This window comes from Aquarana catesbeiana, linkage group LG13 (genome assembly GCF_042186555.1).
Source record: "Aquarana catesbeiana isolate 2022-GZ linkage group LG13, ASM4218655v1, whole genome shotgun sequence".
In the NCBI taxonomy this organism is placed as follows: Eukaryota; Metazoa; Chordata; class Amphibia; order Anura; family Ranidae; genus Aquarana; species Aquarana catesbeiana.
In genome coordinates, this window is record NC_133336.1 from 77,301,690 (window position 1) to 77,324,234 (window position 22,545).

Below are 22,545 nucleotides of genomic sequence, written 5' to 3' on the forward strand. Positions count from 1 at the left end.
TGTCATGCTGGAATACCCATCCACGACCTATTTTCAATGCCCTGGCTGAGGGAAGGACGTTCTCACCCAAGATTTGACGGTAAATCATCGTCCCTTTGATTTGGTGAAGTCCTGTCCCCTTAGCAGAAAAACACCCCCAAAGCATAACGTTTCCATCTCCACTTTTGGCGGTGGGGATGGTGTTCTTGGTGTCATAGGCAGCATTTCTCCACCTCCAAACACAGAGAGTTGAGTTGATGTTAAAGAGCTGGATATTGGTCTCCTCTGACCACAACGCTTTCACCCAGTTCTCCTCTGAATCATTCAGATGTCCATTAGCAAACTTCAGATGGGCCTGTACATGTGCTTTCTTTAGCAGGGGGACCTTGCAGGTGCTGCAGTCCTTCATGGGGTACTGTGCGTTACCAATTGTTTTCTTGGTGACTATGGCCCCAGCTGCTATGAGATCATTGACAAGACTCCCCTGTGTAGTTCTGGGCTGATTCCTCACTGTTCTCACGATCATTGAAACTCCATGAAGGGAGATCTTGCATGGAGCCCCAGACCGAGGGAGACTGGCAATTATTTTGGGCTTCTTCCATTTGCGAATAATCGCACCAACTGTTCTCACTCTCTCACCAAGCTGCTTGGCGATGGTCTTGTAGCCCATTCCAGCCTTGTGTAGGTCTACAATCTTGTCCCCGACATCCTTGGACAGCTCTTTGGTCTTGGTCATGGTGTGGAGATTGGAATCTGACTGACTGCTTCTGTGGACAGGTGTCTTTTATACAGGTAACAAGCTGAAATTAGGAGCACTCCCTTTAGGAGAGTGCTTCCAATCTTAGCTCCTTACTTGTATAGAAGACACCTGGGAGCCAGAAATATTGCAGATAAACAAATACTTATTTCACTCATTAAAATGCAAATCAATTAATTTATACAATTTTTGAAATGAGTTTTTTCTGTATATTTTTGTTGTCATTCTGTCTCTCACTGCTAAACTAAACCTACCATTAAAATTATAGACCAATCATTTCTTTGTCAGTGGGCAAACATACAAAATCAGCAGGGGTTTAAATAAATTGACCCTAACCCCCCCCCCCCCCCCGCATACCGGGGATCTTCTCCCAGTGTTTGCTGCCACAATTCAAGAAAGACCAGCCGTGTGGGGCACCGCCCACCAGACCGTGTCACTCATTCACAGTATTCAGTGAATGGGAAACTACAACAACCGACAGCTTTTGCGGCCGTCGGGTTGTAGTTCTTAATAAACTACCACAGTGCTGTGATAGTTCCTCCTGTCAGTGCATAACTGAATGCTCATACAAGGTGCAAGCACACAGCTTACACAGGGTCTGCAAGAGCCCAGAATAGCACCCACTATCTGCTGATCGTGGGTGTAATGCTTTGCAGGCTCCCAATTACATAATAACAACAACATATAATTTTATATATTTTTTTTTTTTTAACAGTAGTATTATAATAAAATGCAAAAAGATATGCATTTATTTTTTTTTGAAAAAAGGTGAAATTATCCTTTAAACTATTGGAACCAGCGATCCTTTTGGTTGGTACCAGGGTAGCGAGAGTGCTGCAACATCTTTGTATAGTTATAGCCACATTTCAGTAAAAACTCCACTATGCTTTGTCTTCATCTAAAATGGCCATAATACAAAGCCCCACTCACAACTGCACGAGGCACGTTAGTGCATTTTTGCATTTCGCACACCTGTGTCGGGTAGCCCATTCATTTGAATGGCCTGCCCTATACATGCCAAAGTAGCTCCTGTACCTTTTCGGTAGCAGACCTTGGCACGTTTGTTTACTGCACATTTTGACGTGGCAAAAAAACACAAGATTCTTGCAGCTTTGTGGGCATCACTAAAAAAATAATGGCACCACAAGGACAATGTGCATGTTGGTGCATTCTTCCGCGATTCTGGGAAGACGCATTTCTGCGTGTGTGTGAATGCTGCACGACAAAATTTCATAAAAATAATGACAACTTCTTTACCGATGCATGCTATGCGTGCAATTCCTATATATCTGTGATATATCTTGAATTCGGATTTATACTGTCAGTGTACCATTAGTACAAAATTGGGTTGTCAGCTTTTTTTTTTTTTTTTTCCCCCTCATCCAGACCTGCTTAGCTATAAAAAAGGGACAGAGCAGATTACAAATGCTTGCCCACACAAAAAATCTGATGACAGATTAAAAGCAGAACATATGCAAACCCTTTTTTTTGACAGGCAAAAGTAGTACTTGTTTTGTCTACTTTTTTAGAAAGCATGTGGAAGACTGAACAGAAATAGCTCAAAAGACATTATGTGCTAGGAAGATGACAAATTTGGGGCTTTCACACAGGCAGGCAGGGTGCAGTAAAAAACAGGTGATTGATCTGCGTTTTTACCTCCCCCCACCTAAAAACAGACATGGCAGCCAGAAGGGCATTGCACACATACCACAGCCACGACAAAATTTAACTCGGCATTCTGAGCTTGGCAGGGGGCACTGCTACTTCTTACAAAACAACCCAAACACATCACACCTGGAAGCCACTGATCTGTACTCCAAAAAGCAATCCAAATTACTGCTTCTTGTGAAAGTCCTGTTATAACTTGCACCCCCCCCCCACCACCACCACCACCACAGCTTACACCTATGTGTTCCATGAAGTCACTTACTAGATTAGAATTCTGCCATTCTAAAAGGCACCCATTACCCAATTAGGAGAATCAGTCACCTCAGCCCACTTCCTATGTGGTGGAAGATCACCTGTTTACCATCCAGTAGTTTAATGCAGATAGCACCAACATCACCACACACAGGTTCAGGCAGTAGATGGATAGCACCATCAGGTGCTTGTAGAAATACACCGCCTTACTCATTTCACTCATTTCTGCTCCACCTCAGAGACCCTTCATCTTCTCTGCCTGTGCTATACAGTTATGAGTGCAGGTACTAGTAGAAACCACTCACCTACCCTCTTATTTACAGAATTGTTTTAATTCAGCCACATTGGAGGGTTTTCCAGCATGAAAGGCCTGTTTAAGGTCATGCCATCTCAAATCGGGATTAAGCAACTTTAAAAACAGTCATCTTGTTTTTTTTGAGCCAGGAGGTGGACATGCTGGTGTGTTTCGGATCATTGCCCTGCTGCATATCCAAAGCGTGCTTGAGCTGGAGGTCACAAACTGATGGCCGAACAATTCTCCTTCACGATTTTCTGGTAGAGCGCAGAATTTGTGGTTCCATCAATTATGGCAATGTCAGGGCTGGGCTCAGCCCTTCCTTCTCTGAGCTGGCTGCTCAGCTGTCAACTAATTGCCAGCTACTATCTCTCCACAGCTACTCACCTGTTGATATCCTGCTCGTCAGACCTGCCTGCTTAAGCCGTCCATCCCAGAGGATCTCTGCCTAAGACTGGCCATACACTATACAATTTTCTTGTTCAATTTCCTTTAGATTTACCTTAAACTATGTAGTGCAAGGGCCTGCCTGATAAAATACAAGTTGAAAGGATTTAGGTTTGACCTCATATTATATGGTTTTGGTAAATCTAAAGAAAAGTTGAACAAGTAAATTGTATAGTGTATGGCCAGCCTTAGTCTCTGTGATGTGACCAAGGCAATCTCCTGCATTCCTGTTTAAAGACTTGCTTCGCTGACATCCCTTCTGGCTCCAGATCCTGCTTGCTGTTCCACTTTACTGATCCCTGACCTTCTAGCTTGGCTGACTATCCGTTCACCAAACTTTGGCTATGTTTTGACTAGGTTTGTTCTATTTAACTTTTATTATTAAACAAGTGTGATTTAATTGTACTTCTATCTCGGTCTGGTTTTTGACAGGCAAGTAGTCCAGGTCCTGAAGACGAAAAGAGCAGTCTTTCTTATTGTTGAATCATGAACACTGATCCTAAGTGAGAGAAGTGAGGCCTGCAGTTCTTTATGACCTCCTGGATGGAGTCGTCGTTGAGCTCTTGGAATAATTTTGGTAGGCCGGCCACTCCTGGTAAGGTTCACCACAGTTCCAAGTTTTCTCCATTTGTGGATAATAGCTCTCACCATGGTTTACTGGAGCACCAAAGCCTTAGTAATGTCCTTGTAACCCTTTTCAGACTGATCCATGTCAATTACTTTGTTTCTCATCGGTCTCATCAGTTCTTAAATATCTTTAGATCACAGCATGAAGTGTTGCCTTTTGAGATCTTTTAGTGTGCTTCACTGCAAGACAGCCTCTATTTAAAGCGGAGTTCCACCCAAAAGTGGAACCTTTACTCATCTGATTCCTCCCCCCTCCGGTGCCACAATTGGCACCTTTCAGGGGGGAGGGGGGGTGCAGATACCTGTCTACTACAGGTATTTGCACCCACTTCCTGGAATAGACTCCAGCAGGAGTCACGCCCCTTCCCGCACCCCCCCCCCGCTGTCTCCTGGGAAACACACAGGTCCCAGGAGATAGCGGGGACCACTTAGGACGCGCATGCGCAGTAGGGTAAACGGGAAGTGAAGCCGCAACACTTCACTTCCTGATTCCCACTCAGAGAATGGCAGCGGCAGCAGCCGAGAGCCGATCGATTGATCGGCTTTGGCATCACTGGACTCCAGGACAGGTAAGTGTCCATTTAGTAAAACTCAGCAGTATTTGTAGCTGCTGGCATTTAATTTTTTTTTTTTTTTTTTTTTTTTTTTTTAGGTGGACTCCCTCTTTAAGTGATTTCTTGAATCAACAGGTCTGGCAGTAATCAAGCCTGGCTGTTGCATTTGAAATTTAACTTCGCTTTCCAAAAAATTTGGTTAATTACAGTTCATTCAGGATAAACCCTCTTCGTCCCTCCCAAGACCTCCTGCACTCTAGCTCCCTCGTCACCTCCTCCCATGCCTCTCCCATCCTTTGGAATTGCCTACCAGAATCTGTCTGACCAACCATCTCCACTTCTATCCACTTTTAGGCAATCCCTGAAAACTTCTCTTCAGAGAAGCTTATCCTGCCTCCACCTAACTGTACTTTCATTTTCTTCATCAGCTCACCCTCCCCCTCCGCAGTCATTAACTTTTGAATCACTTGACCCTCCCTTCTAGATTGTAAGCGCCAACGAGCAGGGCCCTCTGAATCCCCTTGTATTGAATGGTTTTGTAACTGTATTGTTTACCCTAATGTTGTAAAGCGCTGCACAAACTGTTGGCACTATATAAATACTGAACAACAACTGCATTTTGTATTTTCTCGGGTTATCTTTGTGTAATATTAAAAATTGTTTAATAAGCTGAACCATTTTAGGTGTAAAATATTAAAAAAAATAAAAAATAAAAAAAAGGATTATGTATACATTATTCAAAATATATATCTCATACTTTTCTTATTGAATATTTCACACCTAAATGGTTCAGTTTAAACAGACAATTTTTATTACACAAAGATAACCCGAGTAAATACAAAATGCAGTTGTTCGGGATTTATATGGCACCAACAGTTTGTGCAGTGCTTTACAAACATAAAAAATGATATATACTTTATCACTGCACTGTATGTTGCAGCTCCACATGACCCCTAGAATCACCAAGCATTGCATGATAATATAGCTAGTGTTTCTGCTGTCTACGACAGTTCATACAACTAGAGCAGCAAAACCCCAACTAAGATCATAATAACTGTCTCTTCCTAATAACATCAGCAAGCTCATTTTTTTTTTCTGCTTGATGTGATTTCAAGCCCACAAACAAAATTATCTGACCAGGTCTGGATTTCTTTGTGCTCTTTATTCTGCTGAATTCTCGTGAATCAGCTCCAATTATGGATTCGTACAAGAGATGAGCTGAAATGGGTTTTGGACTGGATATACTTTGGCAGCTTAGAGCATCAGACATTCCATTAACAGCTACCAATTTTTGAACAGAAGGATTGTTTCTTATTTCAGCATTTTGGTTCCAGAAAATATCCGCAGAAGAAATTGCCTTAAAAAACCCATCTATGACGTGTCAATAATATGGAGCATTTCTCCCATGGTTTACTATGCTCTTTGTAAAACTGCCAAAAGGACAATGCACGTTGGTCTCCCAATCTGAAAAAAAAAAAAAAAAAAAAAAAAGACTGGATCATGCATGTCCCACCATGTTCCTATGGCTGACCATACATTGTAAAATATAAAGTGGTCAGGATCAACAGATGTTGGTCACTATGAGAGTGACTAGAAACGGATCAAAAGACAAAACGTTTAGGCTGGCCATAAAAAGGCAGCTCTCCCTCCAAGATGGCAGTTCAGGAAGTAAAAGATCATCCTGTCCTCACTTGAACAGCTCAAATTGTTCTTCCCAACTTTGTGAAATAATGCAGAAACTGCTGAAAATACTGCATGTGCAACAAATGAACACCAACAATCTATGCAAGAACTAATTAGTGCTTAAGGGTGAAGTTCCGCTTTAACCCACAACAGTTTGACAGTCACAATCTCGGTCCTCAGGGCAGTGGCATGGGATAGAAAAAAAAAACAAGATGGAATCTGGACTGGAATTTCGACAACTAGTTTTTCCTGTTGGGACTCCATAGCATCATGAAAGACCCACAGGCAGTTAAAGTAGAAGATCACCCAAAACCTACTCCCTCCAACATTCTAAGCCTAATCTATTTAGCCCTGTAAAGAAGAAATCGCTATGACTTACCTTTTCTCAGGGCCCAGCGGTCCGGTCTCCAGCGATGGATGGCATGTGCAGGAGAGAACCATAAACAGCCGTGAAATGCCTGGGATGCGACATCACCCATAGACTTAGTATGGAGCTTCCATTGTCAGCTGCCTCTCCTGCACTAAAGTCGCCGCTGACAGCTCAGCCTTGGACTGGACCAGAGCGGCTGCAGAACAGGCAATTTGGTGGATAGATTAGGCTTAGAATGTGGTTGCAGCAGGTTTAGAGTTAGTTAAGTGATGGAGAACAGTGGTTATTGTCAGTCACACAGTAGCATTGATGAAAAACCGATAGGCTTTAAGATTAATTTCAGCCAAGAGCTAGTTCCTGCGGTGTGGGAAAAGCATGTGCCGTGTGCTTTTCCCACATCGCGTTCAAAAATCAGACTGCCTTTGCGAACTGCTGCAGGTGCCAATATATTGTTAAGAGCACCCCGAAAGGTAGATTAATGCAATTTGGTGCGGTGCATTTTTGAAAGGTAGTGCATGCACCACTTTAACCGAGTTCCGATGCAATCTGCAGCCCATTCAAATACATGGACTGCAAATATCGAACTGAAGGGGAATGCACAGGAACGTGGAAAACGTTCCTGTGCGATTTAGATGTGAAACAGCCCTAACTAACTCCAAAATTTTACTGAACTTTAAATCTTTTGTTTGGTCCAAGCAAACTATTTCCTTGGCCAACATATGTGCGAACTGTGAGCACTGTGTGTGTATGTATATATATATATATATATATATATATATATATATATACACACACACACATATACACTGAATACACCATTAGCTACAGTGGGTATAGAAAAGATTCACCCCATTTAAAACAATTACATTTTGGCGCGTTGCAGCCTGAAATAAAGACTGTTGTATTTATTTATTATAACACCCAAGTGCAAGATAACCCCAACAGGTCAGAAAAAGATTAAAATACAGAATCAGAGTTGGAAAAATAATCACCCCCTTGTGTCAGTATTTTGTTGAACCCCCTTTTGCTTTAACTACAGCCTTTAGTCTGTTGGGATATGTCTCTACTAACTTTGCACAATATCTGCCCACTCTTTGCAGAACTGCTCAAGTTCTGTTCAATTTGATGGTAACTGTTTGTGGACTGCAGTCTTCAAGTCATTCCAGAGATTTTCAATGGGGTTTAAATCTGGGCTCTGACTAGGCCATGGTGTTTTGCTGTGTACTTTGGCTCAGTGTCATATTGGAAGGCAAATTTTCTTCCCATTGACAATTTTCTGGCAGAGGGCAGCGGATTTTCCTCAAGAATTTGACAGTATTTTGCCTCATCCATTTTTCCATCTATCCTGACAAGTGCTCCAGTCCCTGCTGCAGAGAAACACCCCATAACAGGACATTACCACCTCCATGCTTTACTGTAGGAATGGTGTTATTTGGATGGTGAGCTGTATTAGATTTCTGAAAGATATATCGTTTGGTGTTGAGGCCAAATAATTCAATTTTAGTCTCATGGGATCACAACACCTTTTTATACGTCCTTACTGTGAAGGAGGATGATATCATTGTTATGGCAGTAGCTAGCTGCCATAACCCCGGTATCCTCTTGTTCAGCCGGCGGTCCACTTCAAGATAAAAGTGGTCTCTGCGGCGGATTCACAGTGAGATCACTTTTATCGGCGGCGGGAGAGGGTCCACCCCTCCCCAGTGCCCTGAGCCGCTTACTGGCGCCGACGGCAGCGGAGGAGGTGCTCGAGTCCTTCTGCTGGCTGGGCGTGGAGATGAGTGAGGGGAAAGATGGCCCCCACCCGTTTCTATGACATTGCAGGGCGGAAGTGACGTCAAAATGTCACTTCCACCCATATCTCCTAAAAGGGCCATTTTTTTTGTTAAAAAAAAAAAAAATAATAATATTGGCATTTAATTGCATTTCAGTGTAAACATGAGATTTAAGGTCTTTTTGACCCTAGATGTCATATTTAAAAGAGGTCATGTCAGGCTTTTTTTCTATTACAAGGGATGTTTACATTCCTTGTAATAGGAATCAAAGTGACCTTTTTTTTTTTTTTTTAAAACCGTCTGTAAAAATAAAATAAAAAAAATAAATAAATAAATAAAAAATGTGCCCTGTATGAAAACGGTGTTCAAACCACATATGTGAGGTATCGCCGCGATCGGTAGAGCGAGAGCAATAATTCTAGTCCTAGACCTCCTCTGTAGCTCAAAACATACAACCTGTAAATTTTTTTAAAACGTCGCCTGGAGATTTTTAAGGGTAAAAGTTTGTCGCGGGCGCAAATTTGCAGCGTGACATGTTGGGTATCAATTTACTTGGGGTAACAATCTTTCACAATATTAAAAAAAAAAATTGGGGTAACTTTACTGGTTGTCTTATTTTTATAATTAAAAAAAAAAAGTGTATTTTTTCCAAAAAAAGTGGGCTTGTAAGACCGCTGCGCAAAGTATTGCAACGGCCACCATTTTATTCTCTAGGGTGTTAGAAAAAAAAAAAAATGAATAATGTTTGGGGGTTCTAAGTAATTTTCTATCAAAAGAAACGTTTAACTTGTAAACAACACATCTAAAAAAAGAGGCTCGGTCCTTAAGTGGTTAATGTTTTTCTGACATGTTGGGGTTATATCTTTCACTTGAATGTTATAAGTTTCACTGAATAAATACAGCTGGATAAAAAAAAAAAAAAAAAAAAAAAAAACCCTGTCTCGGGCTGCAAAGCAACAGAATGGGATTTTAAAAAAGGGGGTTATTTTTTTCTCTTAATAGCTTTATCACCGATTTGAATCAGAATGATAGGGGTATTGTTCTAACTCACGGAGCAAGTAACGTAGAGATCAATTTCCTTGATTTGTGGATTAGGGTGATTGATAGACAGATCATTACTTCTACATATTTTAAGGAAACCGACCAGAATGGCTTTATAGATATTAAGAGCTGCCACCATAAATCTTGGCTAAAAGCAATCCACAAAGGTCAGTTTCTCAGACTGAGGCGTAATTGTACGAATCATGACGATTTCAATAACGAGGCCTCGGTCCTTACAAAAGAGATTTATTGAGAATGGGTATAGTCCAATTGAATTGGACGAAGCTCTCTGTCTGGCCAGAGCTAGAAATAGGGAGGAACTTCTGAAGGTTAAACCAAAGAAGGCAGATGATTCATTCAAATTTTCCTTCATCACTGGTTATTCCAATCAATACTTTGCAGTAAAAAAGATAATGCAAAAGCATTGGAAGGTGCTGAAGGCTGATCGACTTCTGGCCTCTGTTTTACCTGATCAACCATGGGTTGTATATAGGGGCGTTTCACCATTAAAATTACAGGTAGCACCCAACATCGTAGATCCGCCCAAACAACTTTCCTTTTTCCAGAATATGGGTGGCTTTTACCCATGTAGAAAATGCCCTATTTGCAAGCTGAATAACATCAGGGGTAGGAGAGTTGATTCCTTTCAGCCAGCCGCTACTCAAGAAACTTTCATGATCAAACCATTTATCACATGTTGAACAAAATACGTGGTTTATGTGATAAAATGTACTTGCGGGAAACAATATAATGGCCAAACTAAAAGGTATGTTACATGTTAGACTTAGTGAACACGTGGCCAATATCAAACAAGGCTTTACTAAACATAGCCTCTCTAAGTATTTTGCTTTAAAACACGATAGAAACCCAGAGGGCACTATTTTTCTGGGCATTGATAAGTTTTGTGGTCACTGGAGGGGTAGCCACATGGTGAGGGAAATATCCCGTTTAGAAACCAAATGGATTTATTTAGCCCAAACGTACACCCCATTCGGTATGAACGTCGAGTGGGACATAAATGCATTTATTAATAATAGCTAGGTTGCTATTTATTTAGATATCAATGCATTTATTTACTACAGTTGGACCCCTGCCTATCTGCCTATGACCTTTCTAGATTGTGTTTACCCTATTTGGTTGTTATTAAAAGTATGTACATTACCACGAGATGGCGCTGCTTCTTGGTTCTCTACGATGCGAGAATATCTCTCCCTTTAGCTTAATTTCCACCCTTGTTATTTTGCAGTTTTTATTCCATTGGGAATTTACTGTCATTTTTAATATATAGTAATATCCAATGGCTCTATTGCAGTTTCATTGCGCAATTGTTTGCTTTTGGAGTTTTTCATTTAATTTTTCTAATGTCTAAAAATAATTTTTTTCACATTGGTCTCAAGTTACTATTTTAAATAAATAGTTTAGATGCTATTCACTCCCTTCTTATAGACTTTAAGGATATTTTTATCCAATTTTTACTATGCTATGTATTTCTATGGTCATTTTTTTGGATCTGTTTTCGTTCATTGCGTTCCATGGGGTGGGAGGATCGTAACTTCCACTCTCTTGCAACGCATGCAATTTCCGTTCTTTCTGATCCCACCTTTCTATATAACTTCCGAACGTTGCACATCACAACCACGCCCCTGATGACGCACGATAGTGACGAAACGTCGGGCGGAGCTTAGGGACGATCGCTTTTCTTATTTGCTTTTAACCCATTGCCTAAATGTGAGTGTTTATTTGTGAACCGGTGTTTAATAAAATGTATCCTTATTTGGAATGTCTGCACAATGAGTTCATCTCTTTTCATTCACATGTATGCCTAATATTTCGCTGCAAATGTGGAGTGTGTCCGTTGGCTTTATCATCTTGGCTATCAGTCTCTATCGCAATTCTGAGTCTACTATTGGAGTGAGGAGCTTTGGTTAATAAGAAGTTTTTTCCTGTGGTTACCATCCGATAACGTTATGCTATATAACCCACCTACTGACGGTAAGGGTCAGTATGTTTGGGTGATGGTGATGGGCTTCCTCTCCCCCTATATCTACAGAGTTTTGCTGTGAATTGCTTCTGACTGTTTCAGAGAACTTGAAAATTCTCTTTATGGACTTCCCAATTATGTTTTTTTCTATAGCGCTACACCTATATCCCACATATCTGTTTATTGTATCCAACAATATCGTGCTAGCTGCTTATACTTATTGTGTTTATTATAGCGCAACAAACTATTTGTACATTTTATTTTTTTCTATACCCACTGTATATCCAGTGCTGCGTTTCGGCAGAAGTATGGAGGACTTCCCATTCTTGTTCCCAGAACAAAATGGAGTCTGGCTGGGTGCCATCACAGGAAGCTGTGCATTTTCTGAATGAATACAGGTATTCCTCAGATTGGCCAAAGTAGAGGGGTGGGCAGATGAGGCCACGGTCTCTAGCTCAGCCAGGGGAAGCCTTGTATTCAGAGAATACAAAGCCTCCTCTAAAATGGCTGTGCTCTGCAGGACTTTATTTTGTTCCCAGAGTCAGACAGACAGAAGTCTCCACCCCATTACTGATCACAGTGCTGTATGTTGTATGTAGCTGATGCTACATACCAGTTCATACAGTGCTGACAGCAAGTGCACCTGTTATTAAAGAAAATCGTTTCCTTTGGACCAACTTGGTCCAAGCAAACCATTTAAAATTCAAGAAAACCTGGAATTTAGATTTAACCAAGACCCACATTGGGGCTGCCACTTCTAACCCTCTTCTGAAGATGCCAACTGCCTGGCTATTCCATGAACCCGCTGGCTTCAACAATGCATAAATCACTGAACAGTAACAAGTATGCATATCAGGAAAGTGAAAATAAAATCAGACGTCCTGATTTGCATTCTGGTTTCAAGTAACAAAAATGTATGATGACTAAGAAACCTATGCAGAATGAGAAGTAGTAATGGCAGCCTCCATATGCCCTAGATTGGGCGACAGTTCTCTTACTTTTATGGGTACGCTGAGTGGAGATCAGGAGAGCGCAGAATTGAAAACATTATAAAAGCTGTGCAATTACAGAAGAGAATGAAGTCCCTGGTCTGGACTTTCCTACACGGGGTTAGCAGAAGGTGAATTCATCTACAAGCTACAGCCCAGGAATGTGCAAAAACTTGTTCTGCTACAGCTGATAAGCTGTATTCTTAGATACACTTTCACACATAGCCTCCATTATAGGGAGATGACAGGCTACACTCAAATACCAAATAGATTCCCGAGCCCCATGGTCACAGGAAATGGAATGTATTGTGAAAAAGAGCTGAACTCCAGGCAGACATGACAGACAATAAGGCCTTATGAACACTTGAGCTCGAAAAATGCCTGTTCTACAAGCGTTTGGCGCTATATCTTTCTGCCTCTAAACATCCCTCCATGTTAACCTATGTGTTGTTATTGCACAAAGGGGTTTACAGGAATTTAAGGGCAGGGGCATTCAGAGGCACAAAAAATAAACACATCACTTGTACGTGAGGACAAGCGTTTCGGCTGAAAAAAAACAAAAAACAAAAAAGGACCCACCAAAAACGCACGTAAACACACCTAAGCTCTAGGCGCATTTAGCACTTGAATATTTATTGATTTCAATAGCCAGAACAAATATTCTGGTTAATTAAATTAATAAACGCCCAAGCGCCTGATGCGCCTAAACGCATTTCCAAAAACAAAGCATCAGTGTGCATGAGGCCCTAACAAGGTTTTGTATTCAATAATTATTACATTTTCTATATGCAAGCAGCTTAAGTACCGGAAATTTGATCTGGAATCCACCTTCTGCAATCTCTATACAGCAGATTTCATACCGGGAGAGGGAGGGGCCAGACGAAGCCATCATGTGTGCTGCAATGCACATGTGGGACACGGAATATAAAGATAAGTACGCATCGGACATGCTGACAGGATACGAGTGCAGAGTGACAGACAGATGAGCTTGTCATTTTGCTGCTTCTCACACTTACAGGTTTTCTCTTGGACAAGACCTGTATGGGTTACTTAAAGCAGAACATTAATCTGCCTCCTAGGTGGCTTCACCCTCCCTCAGGCATCACCATTACTGCGCATATGCAGAGGCGCCCCACAGGCTCTGCCCAGCCTTCAGGTCCTGGCAGGGCCAGTCAGCACATCTGCACATATGCAGGGGATTTTCCATGCACTCACAAAGACCAGGAAGGTTCTAGACTTCCCTAGTAGTGGAAACCCCTGCACATGCACAGATGGCTGGGGACTGTGGCGCATGCACAAATGTGCCACAACACTATCTCATGATTGAGCCCTGCGGCACACACAGGGAGAGGGAAGAACATGTCACCCAAGCAATAAAACGAGGAGGTGCTGTTTTAGCAGCATAAATAAAAAAAATACGTAAAAAAAAAAAAAAAATGGCCATTTTGGAGAGGGGGTTAGGAGACAGGGCAGAACATGAAAACTCAGGGCCCCTGCCCTGCCAAACAGGGCTGTGCAGTGTAGCAGAGCTGTATTAGTCTAAAAACTGGTTGGACAGAAATATAAATCCTTTGGCAACTAAACCAGCTCTCATGTGCAGTATCTCACAGGAGTACACTCCTCACATTTTTGTAAATATTTTATTCTATCTTTTCATGTGACAACACTGAGGCTCGGTTCACATAGGGGCGACTTGTCAGGCGACCTAGTCGCCTGACAAGTCGCCTCCCGTTCTGTGCTACGGAACCGTTCTAATAGGAGCGACGCAAGTCGCTCCGACTTAGAAAAAGGTTCCTGTACTACTTTGGGGGCGACTTGGGGCGACTTGCATAGACTTCTATACAGAAGTCGTTTTGCAAGTCGCCTCAGAAGTCTTTTGCAGGTCGCCTCGCTGAGGCGACCTGCAAGTCGTGCCGCCCCTGTGTGAACCGGCACTGAAGAAATGACACTTTGCTACAATGTAAAGTAGTGAGTGTACAGCTTGTATAACATTGTAAATTTGCTGTCCCCTCAAAATAACTCAACACACAGCCATTAATGTCTAAACTGCTGGCAACAAAAGTGAGTACACCCCTAAGTACAAATGTCCAAATTGGGCCCAATTAGCCATTTTCACTCCCCAGTGTCATGTGACTCCTTAGTGTTACAAGGTCTCAGGTGTGAATGGGGAGCAGGTGTGTTAAATTTGGTGTTATCACTCTAACTCTCTCACACTGGTCACTGGAAGTTCAACATGGCACCTCATGGCAAAGAACTCTGAGGATCTGAAAAAAAAAAAAAAAAAAAAAAAAAAAAAGAAAGAAGAATTGTTGCTCTACATAAAGATGGCCTAGGCTATAAGAAGATTGCCAAGACCCCGAAACTGAGCTGAAGTACAGTGGCCAAGACCATACAGCGGTTAACCAGGACAGGTTCCACTCACAACAGGCCTCACCGTGGTCAACCAAAGAAGTTGAGTGCACGTGCTCAACGTCATATCCAGAGGTGGCCTTTGGGAAATGGATATACGAGTTCTGCCAGCATTGCTGCAGAGGTTGAAGGGATTGGGGGGGGGGGGGGGGATCAGCCTGTCAGTGCTCAGACCATACAATGCACACTGCATCACATTTTTCTGCATGGCTGTCGTCCCAGAAGGAAGCCTCTTCTAAAGATGATGCACAAGAAAGCCTGCAAACAGTTTACTGAAGACAAGCAGACTAAGGACAGGGATTACTGGAACCATGTCCTGTGGTCTGATGAGACCAAGATGAAATTAATGGTTCAGATGGTGTCAAGCGTGTGTGGTGGCAACCAGGTGAGGAGTACAAAGACAAGTGTGTCTTGCCTACAGTCAAGCATGGTGGTGGAAGTGTCATGGTCTGGGGCTGCATGAGTGCTGCCGTCACTGGGGAGCTACAGTTCATTGAGGGAACCATGAATGCCAACATGTACTGTGACATACGGAAACAGAGCATGATCCCCTCCCTTCGGAGACTGGGCAGCAGGGCAGTATTCCAACATGATAACGACCCCCAAACACACCTCCAAGACGACCACTGCCATGCTAAAAAAAGCTGAGGCTAAAGGTGATGGACTGGCCAAGCATGTCTCCAGACCTAAACCCTACTGAGCATCTGTGGGGCATCCTCAAAAAGGAAGGTGGAGGAGCAAAAAATCTCTAACATTCACCAGCTCCGTGATGTTGTCATGGAGGAGCGGAAGAGGACTCCGGTGGTAATCTGTGAAGCCCTGGGGAACTCCATGCCCAAAAGGGTTAAGGCAGTGCTGGAAAATAATGGTGGCCACACAAAATAGACACTTTGGGCCCAATTTGGACATTTTCACTTAGGGGTCTACTCACTTTTGCGAGATAATGTATGCATTTCATTTGTAAATTTAACAATTTGCCTGATGTTCAGCTACAAAAAAAAAAAAAAAAAAAAAAAAAAAAAAAAAGGGGAGGGGTTGCGTCACTTGTGTTCATATGTTGCAATTTTCCTTTGTACCTCTTTACTCAAGCAGACAACAAATCTCCGCCCCAGAAATAAATCAGCAAGTTCTGAAGAAAGAAAATGAAAGCCAAGAATCCAGCATAGTCAGCAAACGCACACTTACAAAGAAAATCGGAAAGCTTTTTTAGTCAATTTAGATGGGTACTTTGTGTTCCTCTTCTGGTTATAACATTATACAACAACAATCTACCTCATCAGATAAATTGGAGTGGCACATTATATTCTGCATGGCAAACTACAATTCACAAAAGGATGTTGCAGTTTCTTCCGCTAGCTCATATGTCACTACAGGACCATGCTTGAGGAACCATAGTGTGCAGGGGGAGGGGGGGGGGGTGAGCAGGTACCTGCAGTAGCCAGAGATCAGTACTGTGCCAGATTTCATTCATGCCCCGCCTAGGACCAGTGACATTGTCGAGGGGCTGTTCACTTTCAGAAATGCAAAATCAGCACGGCTGCACAGTGCCCAGCCTCAGGGTAGAACAGTTTGTGAAGGAAGGACTGAGGACTCTGATGGGGGGGGCGCGCTCTAAAAAGTCTAGGCGAGACTTGTTATGGATGGGATGGGCTCTCTAATGTGTAAGGGGGAACGCTGATGTGATTGGGTGGGCTCTAATGTGAAGGGGGCTCAGATGTGGTGAGGGAATGCTGGTGGGGGGTGGGGGGTGGAATCTGATGTGATGGGGGAGACTCTGATGTGAAGAAGGTACCCTGGTGTAAAAGATGGGCTCTGATGGGATGAGGGGACTCTGATGTGGATGGGGAGATTTAAGCTCATCACTTTGATCTGCAGATGAACGAAAACAGACGGGCCCCCCACTAGAACACTCCAATCAGCACTCTCTGCCATTGGCTGAGAGTGCTGATCAGCAGTCAGTCGGATGCTGGTTTTCCAGCATCCATGTCCGACAGGACAGACCGACATACACACTGGCGGAACGTCGGCCAGTATTTTTTGTACCAGCAAATGTCTCCCGACATTCTGCCCGTGTGTACCGGGCTTTAAGGTATGTTCTAAAGTGGATACTGTGTGACAATTGCATTAAAAATCACATCCCAACTGCACAAAAAAGGCAGAGTTGGCTGTATCAGAAATAATATATTCTAGAGATGCTAAAAAGATTTAAAAAAATGCTTACACATTTTGTAATCACGCAGGGAGAAAATACAACATGTCTGTGCCTGTGGGGCTTGTATGTCCCTGCACAACAAAAGGTAAGCTGTGCAATCATTCCCAGTGGGGTTGGTGGAAGTGTTAGAATAAAAAATAAATAAACCCACTTGTAGAGCCAAAGCACTAAAAAGCAGCTAGATAAAGATAATCTGTAAATAGGATAATTAACTGGATGTTCACAGCAAACCATGTGATCAAGTAACAAACATGAGCTCATCAGTCCATGTACATAAGAGTCACTATGTCACTGTAGTAACCGCTGGTGTGACACGTGTGACTCATGTAAAGCACATGATGAACACACCTTTACCAGCACTAACATTAGATGGAAGGAAGGTCATCAGCATTACTAAATTCGATTTTCTCTATTGCTCTATTGTGTGTAAATGAATGACAAAAAATTGACAACTAGACCATAGTCATTAATTACAATGCAAATTAATTTTTCTAAGGCCAGTCTGCAAAACCAACATATTTTAATGCAACATCCTCTAACTGAAGGGAAAAGTCATGCAAGAAAATATAGGAAGAGTAATTACTGCAGAACTCGCACAAAATACACCATAGAAGGAACAAAAAAAAAAAAAAAAGTTTCCACAGTGTGGTTTCCACTGTCATCTACACAGTGAATAATGAAGAATGGAAGAGACACCTTTCTCAGACTGCCACCAAGCAGCTGTTTGGTCAGAAGAAAAGAGCGCTGGAGCACTTCCTGGTGCTGACACATTTCTAGAGTAAAGCAGATCCAAACTCATAAAGACATTAACAAACCAGTCTTAAAGATGTGACCGCTGCCATTTCTCAGCTGACCACAAGTAGAAGGGTCTTCCTGCTTATCAAGGCTGGACTTACACTTCCTGCTCCTCTTGGTTTCCTTCTGCCCCCTCCGACTCTAAAGCTAGCCTAAAGCCAGTTCTAGATGGATCGGTATTCTACTGGTTTGGCAGGAACCAGACGCATTTTGATCCATCTATGGCTCTACTGAAGCCCATCCATCAATTTACTTTAGTACAACCAGCATGTCTGGGTGTTTTTTACCCAATGTCCGCCAGCAGCAATCACTGTTTTCTGCCAGTGGGGAAAGCTCCCCCTGCCTGCAGAACACAATACCACTGCGAGAGGGATTCCACCAACGCCGACTGTGTTGATGGGAGAATTGAGCAATTTTCTTTCCTTCAACTTGTGGTTGAAGGAAAGAAAACTGCATAATTTATGGCCTGCCTTAGAATAATAATATTTTTTTATTATAAAAATGTATTTAATAAAGTTTTACCGACAACCAACACTTTATATGAGACCAGGCAACTGTCCTATATGGTCCTTGACAGCCCTGCCTGCCCTAGTCCATGGTCTGTGCTGGCTATGCGTAAAGCCTTGCTTTAACTAAAAGTAGAAGACCCCCTTCACGTATACTACCTTTTCAATAACAATTTTCATGATGTACATCGAGGTAGGCCAACAGGGTGAGTGGACTTTCAATAGAAAAGAAAACATATGTTCCCTCCCCTATTTTCACCTTTTCTCTAAATAGAGAGAATATATATATATATATATATATATATATATATATATATATATATATATATATATATATATATATATATATATATATATATATATATATATATATATATATATATATATATATATATGTATATGATGTGCTGCCAGATGGTGTTCAATGCACATGACATAGCTATCTTATTCATCTCTATAGTCGAGCTATGCCTATGCATTATAGCAGAGGTAGCTGGTTCTACATCGGATGTTAACGCTGCACCGTGTAGAGAAGGGCAAGGTAGAATGTGGCGACAGTTCTTTTAAGTGTAGCAGTACAAATAAGGCTAACTGCAAAACTTTCAAGGGTGGGTTATAACCCCTGAATGTTTTTAGCCATCCATGTCCCATTGGGGAGATTTCCCTTTACTTTCCATGCCAAAAGGCCGGATGTGAGAGGAAATCCGCCAAAAGGAATCTTTGGTTGTCGCCAACACTGGTGTCCCAATTGGAAGATCTACCTTGTATTCCTGTTCAGATGACGACCAAAAATTTGGGAAGCCCTTTCCCTTTTGTTCTCTGTGATGAGAGTAAACAGAACAAATATAGGGAGATTCACCTTCTAATAGAAGCACAGACATCAATAAAAACCTGACAGGTGTTCTATTCCAGTTCCACTCTATTCAAAACTTAACGTGTAAAAAAAATAAATAAATACATAAATAAAAACACACAACACAACAAACACACCCTTGACTTTAGGTCTTTATTTACCAAGCTAGAATGATTATTTTCTATAACAACCCTAACTTTTCTGCAATAAGAGCTGAAGATAACAGTCATGGGACTCAGTGGTCCTCTCACTGCCCAGCCAGCTCAGATACAGAGGGTGTGTGTATAAGCCGTGATGTATAGTATTAGTCTTTTCTAAAATGTTACACATGCACTTGGCACAACCACAAAGAAGAATGTCGGTCCTTGGAATACAAGTCAAGCTGTAGACATGACCATGCTTAGAGTAAACACAATATTTTGGAAGACACCAAGATTGCCAAGACCACATAGATGTACCAAAACATATGAGAAGGAAAGGGAGGCCAGCCAGAGCTTGTTGTGAGATCACACTGACCAACTCATCAAGCAGTAATAATTACTTTAAAATGTGTAGTAAATCTAAGCAAATATACTCCCCTTACACTACAGTAGCCACAGCCTGCTAAAGAACGCAGATCGATTGGGTTGTATAGGTTGCAGTCCTGGTATAAAGGCAAGAAATTGGGGGGGGGGAAGAAAAATGAACTTCAACCGGAAGTTCCGATGAAAAAAAAAAAAAAAATTAGAAGTCAGCAGCTACAAGCTGCTGACTTTTAATATTAGGACACTTTCCTGTCCAGGGCGCCCCCGATGTCCTCACCCGAAGCCGATCTTTCCCTCGGCTCCCGGGTGCAGGTGCCGGCATCTTTAGTAAGGGAATTGGGAAGTGAAGCCTTGCGGCTTCACAGCCTGGTTCCCTACTGCGCATGCGCGAATCGTGCTGCGAGTCCTCACTGGTCCCTGCCATCTTCTGGGACCTGTGCATCTCCCAGAAGACAGCGAGGGGAATGGAGGAGGGGCCAGACATAGTGTAGATCACCACAGAATCTGCAGCGATCTATCGCCGGAAGTGGGGGCAAATACCTGTATTAGACAGGTATCTGCTCCCCCCTCCCCCCCTGAAAGGTGCCAAAATGTGACACCGGAGGGGGAGGAACCAGAAATTCCATTTTTGGATGGAACTTTAACAAACTATCACTGTACATATTGTACAAGTTCAGTTAAGCAAAATGAAGGACTGTATGAAAATTGTACATGTCACTGCGAAATATCCTACTTGAGCATTAGAAGAACCTTCCTACAACCAATATGGATATATGAACCAAAGTAATTAAAATAACATACAACCAGTAGAAAGGAATGTAATATTTCTGGAGTAACCCGTACATTTTACAGTTTAACTGTCATAAAAGCTTACCTGTTTAGAAAGGCATTTCCAAAACTATTTAGTTTTCTAAAGGGCTTTTTTGGGTCGACAACCAACGCATTTCCTGGAATGCTTCCTTCTTTTTCACCGTACATGACAGCAATGAATGAATCCGTTGTGGGCTCTGGTCCAATTCGCATTCCTGGAAAATCTTGTTCTAGTAAGTATCTGTAAATAAGGAAAACACAAAATTACATCTTATTCAATACCGATACAGAAACATTTTATTAACAATTCTTTAGAAAAAAAAGTGTTTTGTAAGGAAGTCATGTTACATGTCATATTTGAAACAAAACTAAATGGGAAAAGGGGTCATAAAACTCAAAAATATCTTCTTAAATCCATTGCAGATCCACGGAAGGTGAAAATTCAGTTTTCATGCAATAATGGTAAAATGTCACGTTGGCTGCAAGAGACAAAGAATTCTAACTGGAGCTTCATAATTGACTTAGCACTGTGACATGCGAGAATTAAGACAATCATTCCTGTGTAAGTGTCAAATGAAAAACCTACAAATGGCTGTAATTATTTGCTTTTCTTGACTAAATGGAACTGTAATAACCACAGGGAAGATAGGAGCGCTGCTGGGGATGGACAGAATAAATCACATTTTGTGCTTAGCCCAGCAAGTGCAAAGCACAGATTTTCCCAGAGAGCGATATGGGGTCTGCCATTGCCGACCTCCTTTTAAAAATGCTAGTTGTCCAGTTATAATATCTGACCCACTGGCTTCAGCACATTCTGAGTAACCTGGAGCAATAAAGTATACCGTAAGTCCTTATCTGTATACTTGTTCTGAGTCCATCACTTAAAGTATGGAAGCAAGAGGTCAGTAGGACATTCAAGTCTGTAAGGTTCTTTTATGAAGGTTTACTTTAAGATATCCCTATAAAATATGAAGATTATTAGGACAAGACACACAGGTGATGGTCTTGTCTTTGTATCTCGATAGCTATAAAAACTGCAGAACTGGCTCTAAAACCAGCAATTCCAAGATGGACTGGGTGATGGGAATCTCTAGCAAGGTCCAAAAACTGACTAAGGACCTTGGATGCAGGACCAAGGTAAGATCTTCGTAGTAATCTCACCATCTCAGTGCTCATCTGTCAGGACAAGTTGCAGAAAAACAAAAATTTTTTTTTTTTTTTTTTTTTAAACTTCTTAAAAGAAGTAACAATGGCCAAACACTAAGCAACTTTTGCAAGCGAGCAGCCCTTATGATAAATTGGTAGTGTGAACACATAAAAAGTATGTTTTTTTTGTTGTTGTAGTTTTTTTTTTTTTAGGACTTTTCACATGGTTTTCAGTGTAGGCAGATATCAGATCTTAAAGTGATAAAAAAAAAAAAATAAATTAATATATATATTATAATTCCTTTACTAACAAACATCTCTATACTTTTCAGCTCTCTGTAATAGGACCTCTTTTCTCAAGTACCTCTTCTGTCCATTGTTGTTAAGCTGGGGGAGGGGAGTGTTGGACTAACAGATTTAGATACTCCAACAAACTCTTTTTAGGCAGTTACAGCAAACTTTTTTTTTTTTTTTTTACCTTTTGGCATAAAAGGTTTTGCATAAACAAAAGCTGATCATAGTAAGCATCACATCAGTGGCAAATGCTTTGTCTCATCCCATTTTTGCTTTTGGGTTTAATACGGCTTTAAAGCCTTAGTGAAGTAGGAGTACTTTTTTTTTTTTAATTTTTACTAAAATCCATCTATCTATCCATCTATATATAATATAATAATCAGCACAAGGGGCATGACTTCTTTTCATTCAGCGTGTTCATTGTTCTGCTAACTCCTCATTTAGTAGAAATTCTCCTCCGACCACTTCTGACCCCACCCCTACATAATCTTCCAGTACAGTGATTTTTAATAGGGACCTGTACAATATTATCTATGAATGACAAACGATCTCTGAACACAGGAGGGAGGCCATTCATT

At 41.6% G+C, this 22,545-nt stretch overlaps 1 protein-coding gene across 1 annotated transcript in view; it reads right to left on the reverse strand.

Annotated features, from left to right (window-relative positions):
• The window catches only part of EHD4 (EH domain containing 4), a 79,655-nt gene that overhangs the window by 44,614 nt on the left and 12,496 nt on the right, over positions 1-22,545 (reverse strand). Inside the window, exon 2 of the mRNA XM_073609622.1 lies at positions 20,592-20,768. Coding sequence (XP_073465723.1) covers positions 20,592-20,768 — 177 coding nt within the window. The remainder of the gene's footprint in view (positions 1-20,591; positions 20,769-22,545) is intronic.